This window comes from Xiphias gladius, chromosome 23 (assembly GCF_016859285.1).
Source record: "Xiphias gladius isolate SHS-SW01 ecotype Sanya breed wild chromosome 23, ASM1685928v1, whole genome shotgun sequence".
Taxonomy (NCBI): domain Eukaryota; kingdom Metazoa; phylum Chordata; class Actinopteri; order Istiophoriformes; family Xiphiidae; genus Xiphias; species Xiphias gladius.
In genome coordinates, this window is record NC_053422.1 from 10,008,944 (window position 1) to 10,029,347 (window position 20,404).

General features: G+C 40.2%; 1 protein-coding gene across 5 annotated transcripts in view; it reads left to right on the plus strand.

The window, feature by feature from the left end:
• The window catches only part of LOC120785145 (ecto-NOX disulfide-thiol exchanger 2-like), a 184,935-nt gene that overhangs the window by 153,217 nt on the left and 11,314 nt on the right, over positions 1 to 20,404 (plus strand). For all 5 annotated transcript variants that reach the window (XM_040119561.1, XM_040119562.1, XM_040119560.1 and 2 more), the window contains 6 exons: positions 1,917 to 2,150; positions 4,478 to 4,690; positions 8,697 to 8,803; positions 13,657 to 13,771; positions 16,224 to 16,411; positions 18,865 to 19,005. In XM_040119561.1, the coding sequence (XP_039975495.1) occupies positions 1,917 to 2,150; positions 4,478 to 4,690; positions 8,697 to 8,803; positions 13,657 to 13,771; positions 16,224 to 16,411; positions 18,865 to 19,005 (998 nt within the window). The remainder of the gene's footprint in view (positions 1 to 1,916; positions 2,151 to 4,477; positions 4,691 to 8,696; positions 8,804 to 13,656; positions 13,772 to 16,223; positions 16,412 to 18,864; positions 19,006 to 20,404) is intronic.

Genomic DNA, 20,404 nt, shown 5'->3' on the forward strand with positions numbered 1-20,404 from the left:
CCTACCTTATCTTCATTGTTGCAGCAGCTTCTAGTGCCCAGATGTCTTAAATCTCCCTGTGTAAACTGCTGGCCACATATTCCTACTTTAAAAACCCAGTTTAACCCATCAGCCAATTCAGTAGTATTCCCAGCATTATTAAGTGTGTATTACGTGTGTGTGTGTGTGCATGTGTATGTGCGTGCATGTGTGTGTGTTTATGTGCAAATGAGTTTGAATGACAGATCCTGTTATTTTGTCTGCCTCCATTCTCACAGTGAGATGTGGGAGCTGAGGTCCATATATTAGCAAGATGACGGAGTTGTGTAGTTTTTCCATAAATAATACCCCGCCCCCACACACACACACACACACATAAACACCCTGTGCAAACACAGTACCCAGCATTGACACACGCTCCAGCACTGAGATCCCCTCATGTGAAATATTGAAGTAGTGGTATATTGGGAGCCCGAAGCTGAGAGAGCGGACTGAAGCAGAAACCTCCAAGCCCGTGCTCATTTCTTTTCATCCGCCACTGCCCCCCTTCTTGTGTGATGAGAGTGTTTGGCCTCTCAGTGAATCACACTGGGCATCATTACTGTGTCCAGCAAGAGCACACACTCACATATGTATGCAAACACACACACTGAACACTCTCTGATCATTTCAACCAATTAAATCAAAAAATGGGCATGATTTCACTTCAACTCTGCAACCAGCCATTAGTGAAAATTGAGCAAGGAGGAGAGAGTGGGGATAAGAGGGAAGTAGTGATGAGAAGAGGGGGTATTGAGGGATAATGTGGTCTTTCAGCGCCGCTAGAGAGGATTGTGCCCTCCCTAAGTTTCTGTCGTGTATTGACAAAATCCTACAGCTACATTATACACTAATCAGCCACAACATTAAAACCAGTTACCAGTTTTAATGTTGCAGCTGAATAGTGTGTAATTATGTGTATGTAATTGTGTGTGTGTGTGTGTGTGTGTGTGTGTGTGTGTGTGTGTGTGTGTGTGTGTGTGTGTGTGTGTGTGTGTGTGTGTGTGGGTGTATATATATAATTATATATATAAAATGTATATATATGGGACAAAAAGATGCATGGTTTCCCTAATACAACTGATTTGTCTTTTTTTTTTTTTTTTTTTTGCTGTTTCGAAGGTGTCAGACTTCAGTGATTATCATGTATATTTGTCAGATCTCTGAGAAATGAGCATAGTTTAACAATAGAGTGACCGTTCAATGTGAATGGGAAGCATAAGGTTGACGGCTGTCCAACTTAGAAGCATTCAGGCATTGCACTGCTACAGTGGTCCAAGTTGGAAGCTACGTAACTTGACTAGGGATCTTTGTCACATGTCAGCCTCGTCCCTCTCTTCCTTTGTTTCTTGTTGCTCTCTGCTGTCAAATATTTAATAACAGGTAACAAGTACAAGTACAGCTGAAGCTGATGGGACTGTCATTAGTTCTGCAGGTATTTGGTCATGAATCAAAGTATTGATGACATCAAATTTTGACCTGATGATGGCACTAGAGGAAAAGTCAGGGGATCACCAAAGTCTATAGGCTTTATCATTTGGGGACCATGAATGTCTATGCAAAATTTTAAGGCAATCCATTTAATAATTAAGATATTTCAGTCTTGACCAAAGTGGTGGACCGACAAACTGATGCCACCCCTAGGGCCATGCTGCTAACGTGGCTAAAAAGAAAAATTTAGTAAAAAAAATTAGGGGCATTTACACACCTGCAGTATGCAAAGCACACTGTGAAAATGACATTAAACTCCCTGAGCAGACAGATTAACTCACTTTAATTTGTTAAATTCCCTGCTGTGCCATTTTCTTCTTCCCATTAAATTTACATATTTCCTTTTCCACTTCTCCCCATCTCCTTTTTGTTTTTAGTTTTTAAATTTTGACACTTTGTCTGCCCAGGTTATCGTATCCGTTTGGGCTCCAGCACAGACAAAAAAGACACTGGTCGTCTTCACGTGGACTTTGCCCAGGCCAGAGACGACCTCTATGAGTGGGAGTGTCGCCAGCGAATGTTGGCCAGAGAGGAGAGGCACCGGCGCAAGATGGAGGAAGATCGCCTCCGGCCGCCCTCTCCTCCTCCCATCGTCCACTACTCTGAGCACGAGTGCAGCCAGCTGGGAGACAAGATCAAAGGTTGGTGGACATGGCAAAGCATAAAACGTACAGTATACTGTATGCATGATATATTAGCACAAACAAGAAGGAAATGAAGTAAAACCTTGACACATGGAAGTAAAGTATTTTGTTTAACCATCCTAAGGGCGTTTACAAATACAGCTCGAATTCCAAGTGTCACATTGTTAATGAGCAAACTCGAGTGAAAATTGAACCACTGGTGGCACTATTGCAATTCATGCAAACCCCAGACTAGCAAGGTAGGGGATAGGGGGAGAGGATCAGTTGTGTGTGTGTGTGTGTGTGTGTCTGTGCCTCCCCATGTGTATGTGTATGTATGCTTGCATGTGGATGTGTATTTGTGCTTGCAGTGGGCACCCACTGACATTACAGGAACAGTCCTACAGCTGGTAAAACTGACAAAGCAGTTCTGTGATGTTGTAACAAATTCAGGGAAATGTCTTTCAAAAGACATTATACAAACGGTGTAAAATATTGTAACACAGTATATCAGTTTGCTCTCCGCTCAGCACATTCGCCTCTTTCTTATCTTGTCCTTTCTGCTCTACTCTCTTCTCTGTCCTCTGTTCCTCTCTGCTCATCGTGTTCATTTTCTCTCCTCTGCTCTACTTCCCATCTCTTCTCAGCATTCTGTTGAGTTTCTGGCTGAATAAACTTGTGTCACTAATGAGCAATGACACTTCCAGGTCTCAGTCACAGTTGCCCGATAACAAAATGGCTGTGACTTTCTGCCTCTCTACCATCTGCGTGTGTCTTTTTCAGCTTTTCCTTCCCTGGCCCTGGTGTAAAGATCTCTAACACAGTGTCGTTTTAGCCAAGTTTCTGTTTCTGATCACTGTGGGCTGCTGTTGTGAAACACATATCCTGGCTATTTGCTGTCGATTCAGGTTTACTTATTGGCTGGACCGCAATGGCGGGACCATCCCTGAACACGCGACGGTCTGTCACTGACTGAGGGATGAAGTTACACTATTGGTCAGCCGATTGCCGCATGACTGAGTGATGACATTACACCATTGGTCCGCCAGCTGACTGTTTGGGTTTCCCTATTGGCAATTGCTCTTTCAAAATGAGTAGTGCCTTTGTCGCTACATTTACCAACTTTAAACAGCCCTTTAGCGACTTTTTTTTCACAAAAGCACCTAGCGACAAATCTACCGACTTTTTGGAAAAACCTTAGCTACTTTTCCGTAGAAGAGAGTCGCCAGTATTGCCCCGCGAGCGCGTGGTCGGGCTTTCCCTTCACAGTCACACCTCTCTATGTATGTGATTCAACTGACCGCACGGCAGCTGATGTAGACATGAATGGGCTGTCAGCACTTTTTCTCTGCGTGATCATTTTACAAGTAAATGTAGCCGAAATCACAGCACAGCTGTTGTCTTTAACATGCGTACGGTGATTTTGTCAGACGACGTCACGGTTATAAAATCAGGATTTAAGCAGTGCAGAGCAGCAGCTTGGAAATGGCTTGGAAGTGACTGCTGGTTAACATGTGGTCTTTATGGGCTGTATTTCAGTCACTATTTCATACTTGTTCCGTTGTCTGACAACAGAAACAGAAAAACATGTAAATGAGAACAGCTTCATTGGGAATTTGTCTGTATTAAAATACTGCACATTTTGCACATGGCCCATACACAGTCCAGCCATGTACTACGTTTTGACCTAGTCTTGTTTCCTGAATCTTCCACCCAGAGGGAACAAGGGCTTTAACTTTTTTCAGTGCCATTTATATTCCTGGACTCCAAACCCAGTTCCTCCTTTTGATGAGAAGAAGCTCACAGAGGAACTTTTTACCCAGACCACCTCTAAATAGGTTTCATCCCCTCTTTTTTACTTCTTTCTTAATGTCCCTCAGGTGTCTTTAAAGTCCATAATGTTTTTTTTTATATATATATTTATAGTTCTCATTTTTCCTTTTCATCCAGCTTCACAGCTGTCTCTTTGTTCCCTAGTCCTCTTCAGTTTTAGTTTACATTGTTTTGGTGTCCCTTTGTTCACATTAACCCTAACTTTACTATTTCCACTTTCCTCTCAATCAGACAAGAAAATGTTACATGCTATTATATTTATTTAAAGTTATGTGTATTTTGCTGTTCATTATATGAAACAACTGTTATCTACCAGAAAGCAAGGAATAATTTACATCATCATGGAATATGACTGAAATGCTCACTTTTATAAGGTTTTGTAATTGTTTTCAGCCATGCACCAGTTGCTTGCAACACCTTATGTGTCCTGGGGCTGTAGTGGAAAGATTCCTTTTATTTTCCTCTATCAAGTCTGACTCTTGCCTTTCTCTATCTGCTCCCCTCTTGGCCAGACGATGGCAAGTTTCCCGAAGCAGTGCGTGTGCTCCTGACCTGGCTGGAACGAGGTGAGGTCAACCGCAGGAACGCCAACAACTTCTACTCCATGATCCAGTCTTCCAACAGCCACATCCGCCGGCTGATGGGCGAGAAGAGTCAGCACGAGAAGGAGATGGAAGAGGCCAAAGACAAGTTCAAGACCGCTCTGGCCGGCATACTGGCTCAGTGTGAGTCTTGCGTCCTCGATCACACACACTATAGACTTGGATGTATAATGCAATATATCCTATAGATACTGTAAATATTCTTTAAATGAGATCAAAGATTAGTTCAGGATCACACTGGGAGAGTAACTAATTTAAAGTTTGCCACTAGCATACTCCTTGTCTTGCACATATGTGCACGAGGAGACTAATAATGAGTGGCTTGGCTAAGTTTCTGGTTCAGTGTAATTTTCCCTATTTCGGGATAATGCACACCACATTAACATATTATAGGTTACAGTGCATTGTACAGCTTGGCAAAGGCAAAACTGTGCCTGGTGTATTAAAATCCTCCAAAAAAGTAAGTATAATATTCTTCACAGATGCCCATTAACTCCCACAAGATGCACAGAGCATGGGTGTATAGTATTGTAAATACCAATACACACTGTGGATAAAGGTTTTTTAGATCAATAGCCTCATAGAAGCCATCTTGTGTGGTGATGATGACTCGAAGGTAAGTTTAATTTGTTTCCTAATGTTGGTATCCTTGATATCACTAAGCCACTAGGGATTCAGTGGCGTCCTGCTCCTTTTTCATCGCTTCCAAGACACAAAATATCTTAAAAATCAGAGGAATAAAAATACTGGTATTGTTGTTAACATTCATGGATGAAGAGAAGACTGGAGGTGAATATTATTCAGTTTGCCGTCAGATTAAATTAGTAAGTAGTCCCAACACATTCATTGCATGAACACAGCAGAGGCCAAACATCACAGTAAATGCATGCTTAGCTAGTTTAAAATGGATAAAAGGCCAAAGGCAAATTAAACTGCTCTTATTCATGGTTTACACAACTTGCATGTTAATAGAATGTACAGTGCATACAGAAAGTATTCAGACCCCTTTACTTTTTTCATATTTTGTTATGTTGCAGCCTTATGCTAAAATCGTTTAAATTCATTTTTTTACCTCATCATTCTACACTTAATACCCTATAGTGACAAAGCAAAAACAGAATTTTAGAAAGGTTTGCAAATTTATTTAAAAGAGAAAACTGAAATGAAATAACTATTCAGACTCTTTGCTATGAACAATGGATCTCTGGCTGAGCCCCAGAGATCCTGTGCAGAGATGAGAGAAACTTCCAGAGGGACAGCCATCACTGCAAGACTCGACCAATCTGGGGTTTATGGAAGAGTTGCCAAACGGAAGCCTCACTTCAGTGAAACACACATGAAAGCCCAATGGAGTTTGTAAAAAAGCACCTAAAAGACTCTCACACTGTGAGAAACAAGCTTCTGTGGTCTGATGAAACCAAGATTTAACTGTTTAGCCTCAATTCTTATCCTCATGTGTGGAGGAAACCAGGCACCGCTGATCACCTGCCCAATACCATCCCAGCAGTGAAGCATGGTGGTGGCAGCATCATGCTGTTGGGGGTGTTTTTCAGTGGCAGGGACAGGGAGAATATCAGCATTGAGGGAAAGCTGTGAACAGAGCAAAGTACAAAGATATCCTTAATAAAAAGCCTGGTCCAGAGCGCTCAGGAGATCAGACTGGGAAAAAAGGTTCACCTTCCAAAATGACAGTGACCCTAAGCACACAGACGAGACAACATAGGAGTGGCTAAGGGACGACTCTGTGAGGGGAAAAAATGAATTTTAACGATTTTAGAATAAGGCTGCAACATTAAAAAAAATGAAAAATATGAAGGGGTCTGAATACTTTCTGAATTCACTGTAAACATTCTTGAACACAAACTTAAAATCACATCTGTTTTTTGTTTTGTTTATTGTTTATTAAGAAAATATTACATGTAGAAGACATAGAGGGTGTATGTGAGTGTGTGTTTTTTTTTTTTTTTTTTTGTATAAGCCACAGAGAGAGAGGCATAGTTGTTTTATTAGCCATCCTGTCTTGAATTAGCCATCCTTCATCATTTCAGCCTGTACAAACACATTCATATTCACTTTGCCTTCCTCTTGGTGCATTGCTGGTCATATTAATGATAACATAGAGAATGGCCTCCTGTGAGGAGGTTTTACAAATTTCACCTGGGAACAACTCTCCGCCTAAACAAAATAAATTCAGCCTGTCTGGTCTTCTAGTTGTCTGTCCGATGGAATATGTCACCTTAAAGGGTAAGTTCACCCAAGTCACAGAAGACATTTTCTTACTTAATCCTTAGTGGTGTCCAATCAAGTTTTCATTTTATGTGCCCAGGTTTTGAGATATTGGTGTATCAATCTTCATCTTCTATCAAAACCTCAAAAGTTGTTCAACAGTGTCCCTTTTACTCAGGTTAATCCATAGACCTCTCTGAGGACTTTCTATTTGAACTACTTGCTACCATATTGAAAAGAAGTAGAATACAAAAATATTTTAACATACCACATGCATATAATATACTTGCATATAAGCTGACAGCCCTGAAAGTGTGTCTGTACCATTCCTCTCTTCTCCGCCTTCACCATCGATGTGCTCTATCAAATTACAGGGTGCAGTGAAAATGCTATTGATCCCGGTAGTGTTCTCTCTCTCACTGCTCAGCCAACACACACAGACACTTAGCTGGTGGTCTTATTGACTCCCCCCGTGTACATTAGGACCACTAGGATATACAGACCACCCATACAGTCCTCCGTGACCACACACATGACAACATATAGATAATTGAGAGGGGAATTAATGCGTTGATACACTGCAGCTAAGATAGGCAAAATATGTAGACCCGGAGCAGCTGTCATGATAAATATCACATGTAGGACCAGTGGAGACCTCAGACTTAAAGAGCTGATCCTAATAAGACACTTAGACAAGAAAAAAAAAGCTCACACTCCCCTGTCATTCTCTTGCTGTACTGGAGCTTTAACTTTCAAGGCTTGAAGCTTACTGTAATTCATTTTTAAAAGAAGAGAGAAATCTGCATAGGGAAAGTAAATCAGGAATACTGTGCTACTTCAACAAGGTGTTCCCTGGGCAAGGTTCTGTCACGGCCCACTGCTGTAGTGGAGCAGCACAGTGGTCAAGTTGTCAAAGCGGTAAACTTGAAATAGGTTATTTTTGACAGCAGCCAACTGCTTAGCAAAATTTCCCTTGTTTAACAGATGTTTAACAAGATAAACTCTACAGCCATACTAACAGCTCTGTGAGCCTGTACCTAGACACAGCAGGTTTTATTCAACATGCTGATGTTTAGCAGGTATAATATTTATCACTTTCACGCTATATGTTTAGCATGCTAGCATGCCAATACTTGCTACACTAAATACAGCTAAAGCCATATAGTATGAGAATGTCAATAGTTTTGCAGATATTTGGTTGTACAACAAAGTATTGGACAAATTAAACTTGATCTTGATCAACTTTGCTGATCTTGGGCTCAACAAAGTTATGACAATTCATCCTTATAGGGACATGATTATGTGTACCAAATTTCAGGGCAATCTATTCTAGTAGTTGTCAAGACTCTCAAAACCAAAAATGGTCAACATTATGACGGCACTACAGTATAAGTCAGAGGATCATCATAGTTATTAGGATTCATCCTCAGGGCACCAAGGATATCTGTACCAGTCTGAAGTCTGAACCAATATGGTGGACAGACCAGCATTGCCATGCCTACTGTGGAGCCACACCACTAGCCTGGCTAATCAAAATCAAGTCAGTAGTGGCAGAGCTACTGTTAAACCGCATTATTCTGTATGAACTAGTGTATCATATAGCATTTAAGAATGTTGGAAGAATGTATGAATTATTGATGTTAAGTTTTGTGAGTGGGAACTATCTAACCAACTATCCAAAAGATGATGCACTGGCATCAGTTGGTAAGTAGATCTGACACTTGCACGCACATATATAAACACATATAAAAACACACAAACACACACACACACACACACACACATTCTTTACATCCATAGCTGACTCCACTTTCTCACTCCTCTGCTCCTTCCCACCTGCCCTGTCTTTCTCTCTCTCTCTGTCTCTGGATGGTCTCTGGTCCTTCCCTGCATCCTGCCACAGTTGAACAGATTGTGTCTGTATTCCAAGCTGCTTCCAAACAAAAGGCATGGGACCATTTCTCCAAAGCTCAGCGCAAGAACCTGGACATGTGGCACAAACAAGCAGAGGTTGGTAAACTTTGATTTAATTCTGTCGTTCACATGATTTATGGAAAATTAGACTTTATTCTATTTTTTTTACACCTGTCTTATTGTAAAGTTCTTTATTTTTCTATTAATAGTTATAATAGTAATAGTTAGAATGCTCATATTAGGGCTACATTATGAAAATCAGAGTGAAACAATACAAGAAAAAATAGGGGAAATCAGAAGTGAAAAGCGCAGACTCCTTGTTACAGTAAGTACTTTGAATGAAGTCAGAATACAGAACAGGTGCCTGCTCACTCCAGCCAGTGTAAGATCCAGACACTCCCAGATCCAAACCCCTTCCTCCTCCTCCCCTCCTCCACCACTGCCCTCCCTCGTGAAGGGATACAAGATGCTGGGTGAGTTTTCCATCTCAAAGGGTGTCCAGGTGTCACAGGTAAATCTGTACAAGCCTTCTCCCCCTGCAAAAGCAAATTCGAAGTTTTTTTTTTGTTTTTTTTAAAGTGGATAATTAAGGGGAACATCTTGAGACATAAACGCGTATTCATTTTCAAATATAACAACATTTTTGTCACCCACTATCTGGTCACCATTTCCCATTTCTTCTCTCCGCCAAATGGAGAATTAATTAGCATGATGATAGGTTGTATGTAATGGAGGGCCTGGAGTTTCTGTGAAGATTGTCAGTCATCTAGGTCATGGTATTGTGCTATACGAAGGCAACTTGACTTGTTTGAGGTTCTTGCGGACGTTTCAGCTCCCATCGTAAAGGCTTTGTTAGTCATAAACTGAAGAAGCCTTTCAAACAAGTCCAGTTGCCTCCGTATAGATCTTAAAAAGAGGGTCTGGAGTGTGTTGCAGTCCGGGGTCTAATGGACCTCATATGATCATATCTGATTGGTAAGTTGCTTTGAACCTCAATATGAAAAACAACAATATAGGGTGTACTTTTGAGTCTAATTCAGACATGCACACGCATAATAATAACAGGATCTCACACAGCAGAAGAGCCAATCAACTTGTACAAAAACTTCTCTTTAAAAGGTAGGTTGCAAAGAAAATTTGTTTCTCTAATGTTCAGATATGCAGCAGAATCATGAAAATAGTCAAATAATCTGAAATTTAACCATTCTGTAACAGCAACTGTTTGTTAGAATTTAACATGCTTGTAATAGATTGTGTGGAGGTCTCTGAACACACACTTGATTAGTAAGTAGAAAGCTGAAGGATGCATGTTTATATGCAAATACTTGAGTACATGCCTGGTTGTGTGACATCAGACCAATTTTGTATTGCTGTCTTCCCTGGCTTGGACCTTAAGGGTCTCTCAGGGATCTATTCATCGGACAATGGCTGTCTTCTATACATACACTTTGGCAGGAAGTATTAAAAATCTATTACGGGGATGGCAGAGCTTTTTCATCGGGCCCCAGCGATCTGTCCATTCTTTCCCAGACTTCCTTTGTAGAGTTTCTGTATAGACAGTGCATACACCAAGGAGTACAGCATGACCATAGATGCAAGAGAAGAAACCACTGTGGATGGACACTCCACTGCTGAATATGTCCTCATTCAGAAAACATTGTTATGAAAAAATCCTTTAAATGACGTCATGGTTCAAACATTCTTTGTATTTTTTTATTTTCTGGCTGGATTACACTCTACAATACCTGTGAGAATAGACTTTGCCGTTCAAAGTGAAACCACATAGATTATGTGTGTGTGTGTGTTTGCGTGTTTTTCTCAGAGTGAGAAGCGAGCCAGACATATGTAAGTTATTTGGATCCAAGCTCTTGGTTCAGCAGTGCCCCGAACTGGGTCTTTATTTCTCTGCAATTGTCTGTTCGGGTTTAAGTACGTTTATGCACTTTGGAGAGTTAGCCCAGAATCAGACCACTGAATAGTCTGTGTGTGATAGGTGAGGTCACACTCAACTGGTAAAAAATGTATTCCTCCTAAAAGTAATTAAAATAAAGAATAATAAATGACTACTAGTATTTGAAAGGGGTCATTCATTGCGATGAACCCAAAGATGATTATCACCTGACCGTTCCCCTCCGCTCTACAGTGCTCAGGGGCGTTCAGCTCGTTGTTTTAGTTTTGCAGTTGTTTATGGCCTACAATTTCACTGTGTGATTCACTCTTACTTCTCTCATTTGCTCAGCATTGTTTTCCAATAGCAGTAGGCAGCCTTTTTTTTTTTTTTTTTTAGCAAAAGCCAGGTTTAATTTAGACCTAATATAAGTTACTCACAGATTTAACATTAATAAGTGACAGCTGATAGGATGAAAGCAATGCTCAGCACCGGCTAAAACTGAGAGGCTACTAACTGAATGTTTTCTACACAGCTTTGCCAATTACTATTAGTGTCAGAGCTTAGTGAAACTGTGCATTTTTCCAAGCTCAGCATCTGAACTGAGAGCCACTCACCACTGCTCCCAAAATATATTTCACGTTCACACACGCTAATTGTCACTGGCTTACGCCGCAGGGTGTTGCACTGTAGAGCCCGGCGTTCATCAGCATTATTTTAACCAATACTGATCCATTAAAATATTCCCAGATCTACGAATTTCACATTCATCATATAGACATGCCTTAGGGGCTGTAGTGTATAGGACTGGCAGCCACTGGCCAGTGAAAAGAACATAGGTAAATAAGTACAGTTGCTCAGAGGTGGTTTATCATCAAATAGGCAGCCTGTTTCACTCTCAGTCATATTGTATATTCAGTATGATTCTCTGGCCTGGAGGTGATATATGGATGAACAAGCCACAGTGCTGAGTAGCTGCAGCTCCCAGGGAGATTCGAATAACAGCTGCCTCCCTCTATCAGTGTTTTTACGTGGTGTGTGTGCTTGTGTATGAGCAGTTGGTGTGTGTGTGTCTGTGTGTTTGCGTGTGTCTGCGCGTGCGCACACCACGTACACTCTTTGCTCCACACACACCAGATGGTTGTGTGTCTGCATGTGCTTCTGTGTATAGAGTACCTGTTTGACCTCTGCCATGGGCTCAGGCTGATAATGTCAGCTGACAGATGGTTGTAAGTTTATTTACTCTTGGGCATCTTTTTGCTCCTTTTAGCTTTTTAGGAGTATTTTTCAGCTTGTTGTGAATATTTCATTCATTTCACTCTATCCACTGGTTTTGTTTCTACATATATACATGTGTGTTTCAGTGTGTACTTGTTTAAATTGTTGAGTACGAACATTTTATCTGTTCAACTTGTGATCTTTAACATTTTAAATCTGACGTGATGACCAGATATCCTTGTTTATAAAGTTGTGTGTAACATGCATAAATCATGGGGGGCAGTAGACTTAAGCAAGGCTGTGATAGGTTACTAAAGGTCAGTTAAGTGTTACTTTTTGTGCAAAACCAGTATATTAAAGTACAAATTTCCTATTTAATCATTTAAACAAGGGAATTACCCTCATAGCATAAACCACTTTAAATCTAAATACTTTGAATAAGCAAATTTGAAGTTGCAGGAGAGACATGCATCCTGAAAAGATGATATTGACTCTTTACCAGTCCTGTTTCGCTTTCTCTGGAGTCTACAGAATCTTATTGCATAAGCTATGTTAGCTGTGATAAAGGTTCGACACTATATATAAAAGTGTTGTCAAATGATGGGATAATGGAAAGCCAAATCTTAGGCATCGACATGTCAAGGCATGAGGTCATAAATACCTGAGAACTATTTTTAAAAGATTAGAGACTAATAAAACACACAAAAATCAATTTATCTCAATTTATCACTCCAGTGTTTTTTTTGTTGTTGTTGTCGTCGTTGTTGTTGTTTTCTCCACATTTTTCCCACTTCCATAATCCACCCATGTTTACATTCATGTCTGATCCCGATCTCAGTGTTGGTGGTCTACTTACATTGTGTGGACATGTTTTTTGTGACCTTCGACCCACTGAAAGAAGTATCAATGTGTGTCTCTTCACAGCACAGCATAGTTGGCTGTGCTCTCTACTCTCCTGCTCCATTAGCATTAGATCTTTTGCTGGTAAAGGAGACACTGTGTACCGTTGTAGCTCAAACATCTACTCACAACAGGGGAATGAAAGCTGAATGGTATTTAAAAATCCATGCAAGCACAGCTTCTAATAGACATTATGCCCATGGTTTTGCGTAATGTGTGTAAACTTATCACAAGGATTTTGTTTGTTTGTTTTGCATTTCTCTTGAGGCATGCCTGGAAGGTTCGGTTTCATTTACAGCCAGTCCAATTCAGTGGGTTGACCTTAATTTTTAAACCATTTAGAAACCTGCTTCTGGTTACTTGTCTCCAGACAGATGTGGTCATTAGTGAGTCTGACTGGGAGGCTGAAATGAAACAGAGAAGGTTGGTATTTTACACCCATTGCTGGTGTTTCCAGACATGCACCCGATTACAATAAAACATGGGCATAAAAAACCAGCAGTAGACTTGATGTGCCCACATGTCATCCTTTGTACTCGTGAATCAGTCATTTCTAAGTTATGGTGCGTTGAAATGTTTGACAGGAGGTGTGGTTGTCAGTGTCATATACTGTACTTAGCCACATTAATGTGCCGTTTCCCCAAGTAACAAGAACACTGAAATACAAAGCTGTGTGGACTGACTATGCCCTGCTGGTGTGTCAGAGGAATTGATCCCCAGTTCTGAGACCATCCTTTTCATCTTTATTCATCTACCCATCTTTGTTCTTTACTGATCTGTTTTAAGTGTTCCTTACAGCTTAATGCTTAAAATTCACAGTGAAATCAAAGAGGTGCATCACTAATATTCATACTCCTACTGGCACCTGCTAAAATGTGTGTCACCCATGAGTTTTTTGCAGTTCTGACCTGCCCCTCTTTTCCTTTTTTTTTTTTTTTTTTAGGAGATTAGAAACATGCACAACGAGCAGCTGATGGGCATCAGGCGAGAGGAGGAGATGGAGATGTCTGATGATGACATGGAAGATGCCCCCGACAGCAAGGACTCTGAGGACTCAGGTATACATACTGCATGCATTCACAGTTCAGAACTTCTGTCAAGATGACAGGCCATACACTGATCAAGATCTCCAGAGGATGAACACAGACTTCTAAATAACTGAAGGAGACAGCTGCGTTTGACTGAAATGACAGTAATCAACCCTCAAGCATCTGACAACTATCTGACAGCTCCACATGAATAAAAAAACACATTCAAAGTACATCTAGATGCTGTCATCACACACACTTTACTGGGTTGATGTTGAACATAGCTGCTAAATGACATCCACCCAAGTCCACCCTTGTGAGTGGACCCAACAACTCAGACTGCGTGTGTGTGTGTGTGTGTGTGTGTGTGTGTGTGTGTGTGTATGTTTGTGTGTGTGTGTGTGTGTATGTGTGTGTGTCTGAGAGAGATGCTGTCCACGCCTGCCAGCTGACATCTAATTTCCGTTTGGGATACCGCTGAAGTGCCATAATCTTGTGTTTTTCTCTCGGAGGGCTCTCTTTGCGTTTGCTGAAGCAACGAAAACGAACGGTGCTGCTAATCTCTGAACCCCGTTACAATAGACCATAAATCTAGAGTAGCCACCAGGGCAGCTTGCTACAACCATCACCACCACATGTAATGTCGTCTCTCATCTTGTGATTTGTGCCTCACTGCATGTTGGTATGCTCTTTTCACGCACTTTTTCTTCTTGCCTTTTAATCATTCTGATCTCTGCCATTTGCTAATATGAGAGCTTCTCTAATCAGCATGTAAATGTATGTAAATGCAGTTGTGAGCTCAGCCCCCTCCTCTCTTGCCGCCTCACTATTTAGCTATCAGACATTAGCATTGCTGACAAAGATCCGTCATTTCACTCGATGCTGCAGCATTGGCTGAGGTGACAGGTGTTAATGTGACACTTCTTGGTATTTGTGTTAACAGGCTGACTTCTACACGCCCTTTATTCACTAACCTTCAAGCAAAGGGGCATGTTTACGCGTCAACCAGCCCTGCTGAAAACACCTGTGTTATGACTGCAGCCTCTTAAAAAGTGAATGCTCTGCGTCTGACTCATGTACAGAATATAAAGCAAAAGAACTGCTCGTGCGCGTGACTGTATGCCTGAAGGTGTGTGTGTACATGCACACCCATGGATATCTGCAGGTCGATAGTGCTGCCTGTTATGTAACACAAGGGAAATTGCTCAGAATCTGGCCAAGCGGTTGACATCTCCTCACACCAAGTTGATGAGGCTCTCAGATCAATACTCTTCTCACCTCAAACCTTCATTTTGCTGGGAGAAAAAGTACACACAACAACGGCATGGACACACACAAACACACACGCGCACACACACACACACACACGCACACACACACACACCCAGCAGGAGTTCATTAACACTGCCAATGGTCCCTCATGATAGACTGCAGGCAGCACTCATGAACACCCACACAAAACCAAACCAGACACGCTTTCATGCACATGCGTGCACGCGCGCACACACACACGTGCACACACACGCGCGCACACACGCACACACACTCACACACACTCACACTCACACAGGATGGGGCTTATCTCCCCAGTCCAGTCAGTGTATTGCACTTTCCCTCAAGGTCCACTGGGTGAGAGCCGAGCTGATAATACTGGACATCTCTGGAGCTGAGCAGGTCTCATATAATAATAACTCCCACTGTCTCCTCTCTTTGCTCAATAGGTCAAGTCAAATGTGCAGTGAAGAGCTCTTGGATAAAATTCTCTGGGATCATCACATTCTCAGTAGTCTGTGTTAACATACTGTAGGTTTTTGATTATCTGATGTGGAGAGAATATCCAAATGACAATTTCCTGATAGCATGACAACACTGTACCCATTAGGCTTTGGATAATTTTGTGTTAGATAGAGGCAATAGCAAATTTGCCGATGTAGAGCATTGACTTTCAAATTTCAGATTTTTCTTTAAGAGATATTCTCCGTGTTACTTACCACAGAAAGACGGGACTCTTCCAGATGATGTAACAGTCATATAGGTTTATATTATGACCACCAGTTTTATTAATTTCAACTTTGTGTCAGAGAACGGCACGGTGGACCGCTCTCTAACTGCCAACCACTGTTGGTTTGTAGAAGAGGTCAGAGTCATGATCAGAGTGGCATCAAATTCAGAGCGCGTCGTTCACATTGTTGAATGTGTTAACAAAACACAGTGCCGTAGTTGCTGAAATAATTGATTTAAGATCCAGATTGTGTATTCAGTTTTCTCAAAAGCATTTTCTGTAGTCTTTAACGGGACACGGCCTGGTACTAGGTTAATTGATAGATACAAGATCTTGTCCTGTAATACTCTGTCCCATAGGAGCAGGCCGAGATATTTTTATCAGCAGAAATCTATCAGGGGGACAACTGAAATGACATGGTTATAGATAAAAAAGACCACATTATATGCAGTTCTCTGTACTTTATGTATAAATCTCTAGGTGTATCCCAAGCAGAAGCCTTAAAGGAGGAGAACGACTCGCTGCGCTGCCAGCTGGACGCCTACAGGAACGAGGTGGAGCTGCTCAAACAGGAACAGGGCAAGAACCAACCAATCAGGAGCGAGGAGGACAACACTCACTCACAGCAGCTCAGCTTCCTGCAGCAGGCTCTGCAAGGCATGCAGAAGGTAGTACTTATTATATAAATGCACACACTCAGAAGCATATAGAAACGTCTTTCCATTCTTCTGTCCAACAATAAGTTTCATTTTCTATGCTTTCTGTTATGCACCAGGTTGTTTTCAAGAACAGAGTACCTGAGGTTAACCCATTGAGTTTCCATGCACAATGTAAAAACTCAGCTCTCATTTATTCATGAAACCCGGCACTATCTGAGAACAGGCAGAAAAGTACAGCTCTCTGGAGCTGCTGTTAGACTTTTATGAAGAGCTACTAAAAATTAATATTTTTAGATTTACTCTTGTTATTGGAAAGCTTATTCGCAGTTGGAATTGGCTTTACTTGGAATTGGAGGGTTGTTTACAAGGATTCAAACAGTGCACAGATACCCCTTGGAACAAACCCAAGGTTATTAAAACTTTCAGACCATTTATTCAAAGAAAGATAATAGAAAGTATTGGATTTTTTTTTTTTTTTTTTTTTTGGAAAATGTGCCTAGAATGTCATGCACTAAGTTTGCTTCTAAACGCTGTTGGAGAGCATCTTCAGTCTCCCATTTACAAATTAAATTAATCTCAATTGTTGGTTTAGCTATTTTTGGTTTGGTTTATTGACAACATTTTTATATATTTCTAAACTACAACATATCAGATTTTTTCAGGGAGTTATATCCAATGTTTTGTCCAATGGTGTTTGCACAGTCCACCACCTTTTATAAAGACAAACTTTTCAATGTCTGACATTACGAAATCTTAAATAATCAGAAACCAAAAACCTTGAAAATTGTATCATATGAACAAACAATTAATAAAATATCAGAAGGGAAACATATCATAGACTCCCCAAAAAAAGAAATCACATAATGAAAGACAACAGTTGTATGACATAGTTCAAGATGTAAATATGCACTTTAGGTCTAATACAACAGTCCTGCAAGAAATCCTTCATGGCGGTTATAATATTAAGTTCTTAATTAAATGTTTTATACAGGTGTTTGTTCAACTTTGATCATTTTGGATCAATTTGCCCAAATTAAGACCTGGTAAAATCATGACATTGGCTTTAAAGTCAAATAAAGTTTATGGGAGCCATTATTGGGGTCCATTCACAGATCGAATAAAAAGAATAAAAGAGAAAACAATTATATTTGAACGTCTACAGTTCCATGTCAGCTGTGCAAACTACATGTGCTGATGAAAATCATGTGATCTGATCAAAAGCTTTAGAACAGCTACTAAAAGAACCTTGTGGGGGCACTGTTCTCTTAATTAATATGTTGGTTATAAGATGACCAAGCTTTCCTTGTGTAAAAGAACAGGCCAAGTAATGGTAGATACGCTTCAGCTTACCTTTTAAATACTAAAGAAGTGCTAAATTGACTCATTCTGGCAATTGTCAGGTACCCTCACTTTATTATGATGGACTCATATTTAGAAGAAAAGAATCACTTAAGGCCCTACTTTTCATTTCTGCCTGTGGAGAGTAATTACCTGTCCATCTTAGGTCTCTCATGTTTTGAGATGAACTGGAAGACAACAAAATTGGATACCTATCCTTGCCGGGGTCTACATGTTGTATCACGCAGCTGCACAAATTGCAATGAAATATTATCAGCATGTACTCGCAACCTATTTTCCTCTTTTGTGAATTATAGTGCGTGTAACAAAAAAAATACTCCATGTGTAGCAGTGAAGATGAAAATTCCTCTTTTTTTTTGCTGAAATTAACACAGCAGGAGGTGAATCTTTTCATCTGTGACTAGCAGATAACGTCAGAGGACAAATTAGCCATTAAAGCTTTCTCAACACCAGTTCTTATATAACCCAGAGCTAGGATAGAACACAAATGAGTATGAATTTTCTCATGATGTTTTACTTTCATACTTGGTGAATTACTCCTCTTGGACACATATTGTACAACAGAATTGAATAAGGTAAAGTAGAATACAACAATTGTTTTCTCTCTAGAAAATGTATAAAGAATATAAAATTCACATCAGTGTCTAATTCTTTTTTGTAACAAGTTGGAGTTGTAATTACTGGTGTAGGGATTACATGCTAAATATTAAGACAGTTGGCTAATTGTTCCTCTGCTTTCAGAGCAGTTTGACTACGAGGTTAGTATCATCCTGGTCAATTATTTCACTGTAGCAGTGGTTGCTTCCCTGGCATTCCCAGGCCATATGAGATATATAATCTCTCCAGCGTGTCCGGGGTCTACCCAAGGGAGCTGGTACGAGTCCCAGGGGTAGACCCAGAACATGCACCAGAGATCATATATCTCATCTGGCCGGGGAATGCCTCGGGATCCCCCAGGAGGAGCTGGAAAACGTTGATGCGAAGAGGGGGGTCTGGGCTGCCTTGCCTAACCTGCTGCCACCATGACACAACTTTGGATAAGTGGCAGAAAATGGATGGATGGATGGATTGATTGGTGGCTTACTGTTTTGCCCTTTTTGCAGCAACTGCTAAAAATGAGGGACGAATTAAAACAGAGGGAAGCTGAGCTGGAGAAGAGTTTGGAGGACAAACAACAGCTGAAGAACCAAGTGCAGACACTGAAGGAAGGTCTCCAGAACCTGCAAAACGCACATGCAATGCAGGTAATATGTAGTTCTTGGTCTCGAAATGACTCAGTAATTTGAACTGGTTTAGAGTGTATTTCTAAGCCCATCAGATATCCCAAAATAGCTATTTGGGTGCATCTTTAAAATATCAACACTTCAATCAGTGTTCTAGTGTTCCATTTTCCTCTCAGGGTGTTTACTGTAATTTTTTTTTTTTTTCTCGACTCTTTAATTTCAAATTTTTCCCTCTAAACAAATTTAACAGCATTCAAGTTTTATGTGTTTCAGTAAAATAATGATGATGAAAAGTTTATTACTTAACCTTATTTAGCTTTAATTAGAGACAATAATGATCACCACAGAAAAAAAATGTTCAACCAATAATCATTTGAAGGACTGTTTACCTTAATTTATATGTAAATGTTTCTTTGTCAGTTTTTCAGTGTCCTCAAAACTGTTCCACATTACTGTGAACAACCATTATACACAGTTTATTTTGACATAAACATAATCACATTAGTGTCACTTAAACTAAGAAATTACTGTTGTTTTGGCTATACTACGTCTTCAGTGGTGTAATAATTAGTTGATTAATCAAAAAATTATTGAAATTATCAGTAATTAATCAGCAACTATTTTAATGATCATCATCATTCAAACAAAAATTGAAATTGAAAATGTTACACTGGACTTTTATATATTTTTAGATATTTTTCTCTGTTTTCTCCCATTTTATAGACAGAATAATTAATTATGAAAATAATCCACAGTTTAATCAATAATGAAAATAATCATTAGTTTACTACATGGCCTGCAGCCTGTTGCAGCAGACAGTTTGATGTAAAGTCAACACCAGTCGCCTACACTGTAACGAGCTGGTTTCATGTTAAACTTAACAGTTTGGTTTAGTTGCACCATCTTTCCTTGCTTAATTACGCATTAGTTTGGTACATCATTAATGCTTCAGTGATCATTTATCATTCACTTCTGTTGCTCTTTAATGTAGTTTTTTTAATTGGGATAGCTGTATCACTCATAAATCTTGTCATAAATTATAAAAACATCCACAAAAGTGTCTTGGAAAACTACCATCACCGTGCTTTCATGTCAGAGCATGCCAGTGTCATCATAAATGTAAACAGGAAATGTGCTTCTGGTGCAAATTCCGAGGAAGTTTCCCTCAAGCTCTTCTAACATTAGGCCCTACTGTTTCTCAACGGTTCCACAATGGAAACACTTAACGGGGATAGGTTTGCAATTTTTCAGGTAGTAAAACAATAGTCAGGTACCCATATGAACACTGAAACAGCTTTATATACTGTATGGGCATGTAAGTGTTGTTTTAAGATGCACTTGAAAAAATAAGAACTTATCCTTTAATAGGGAGTGAGTCAAGCCTGTTCAGTAGAGAAGTTACATCTTAACTCTAAGTTGC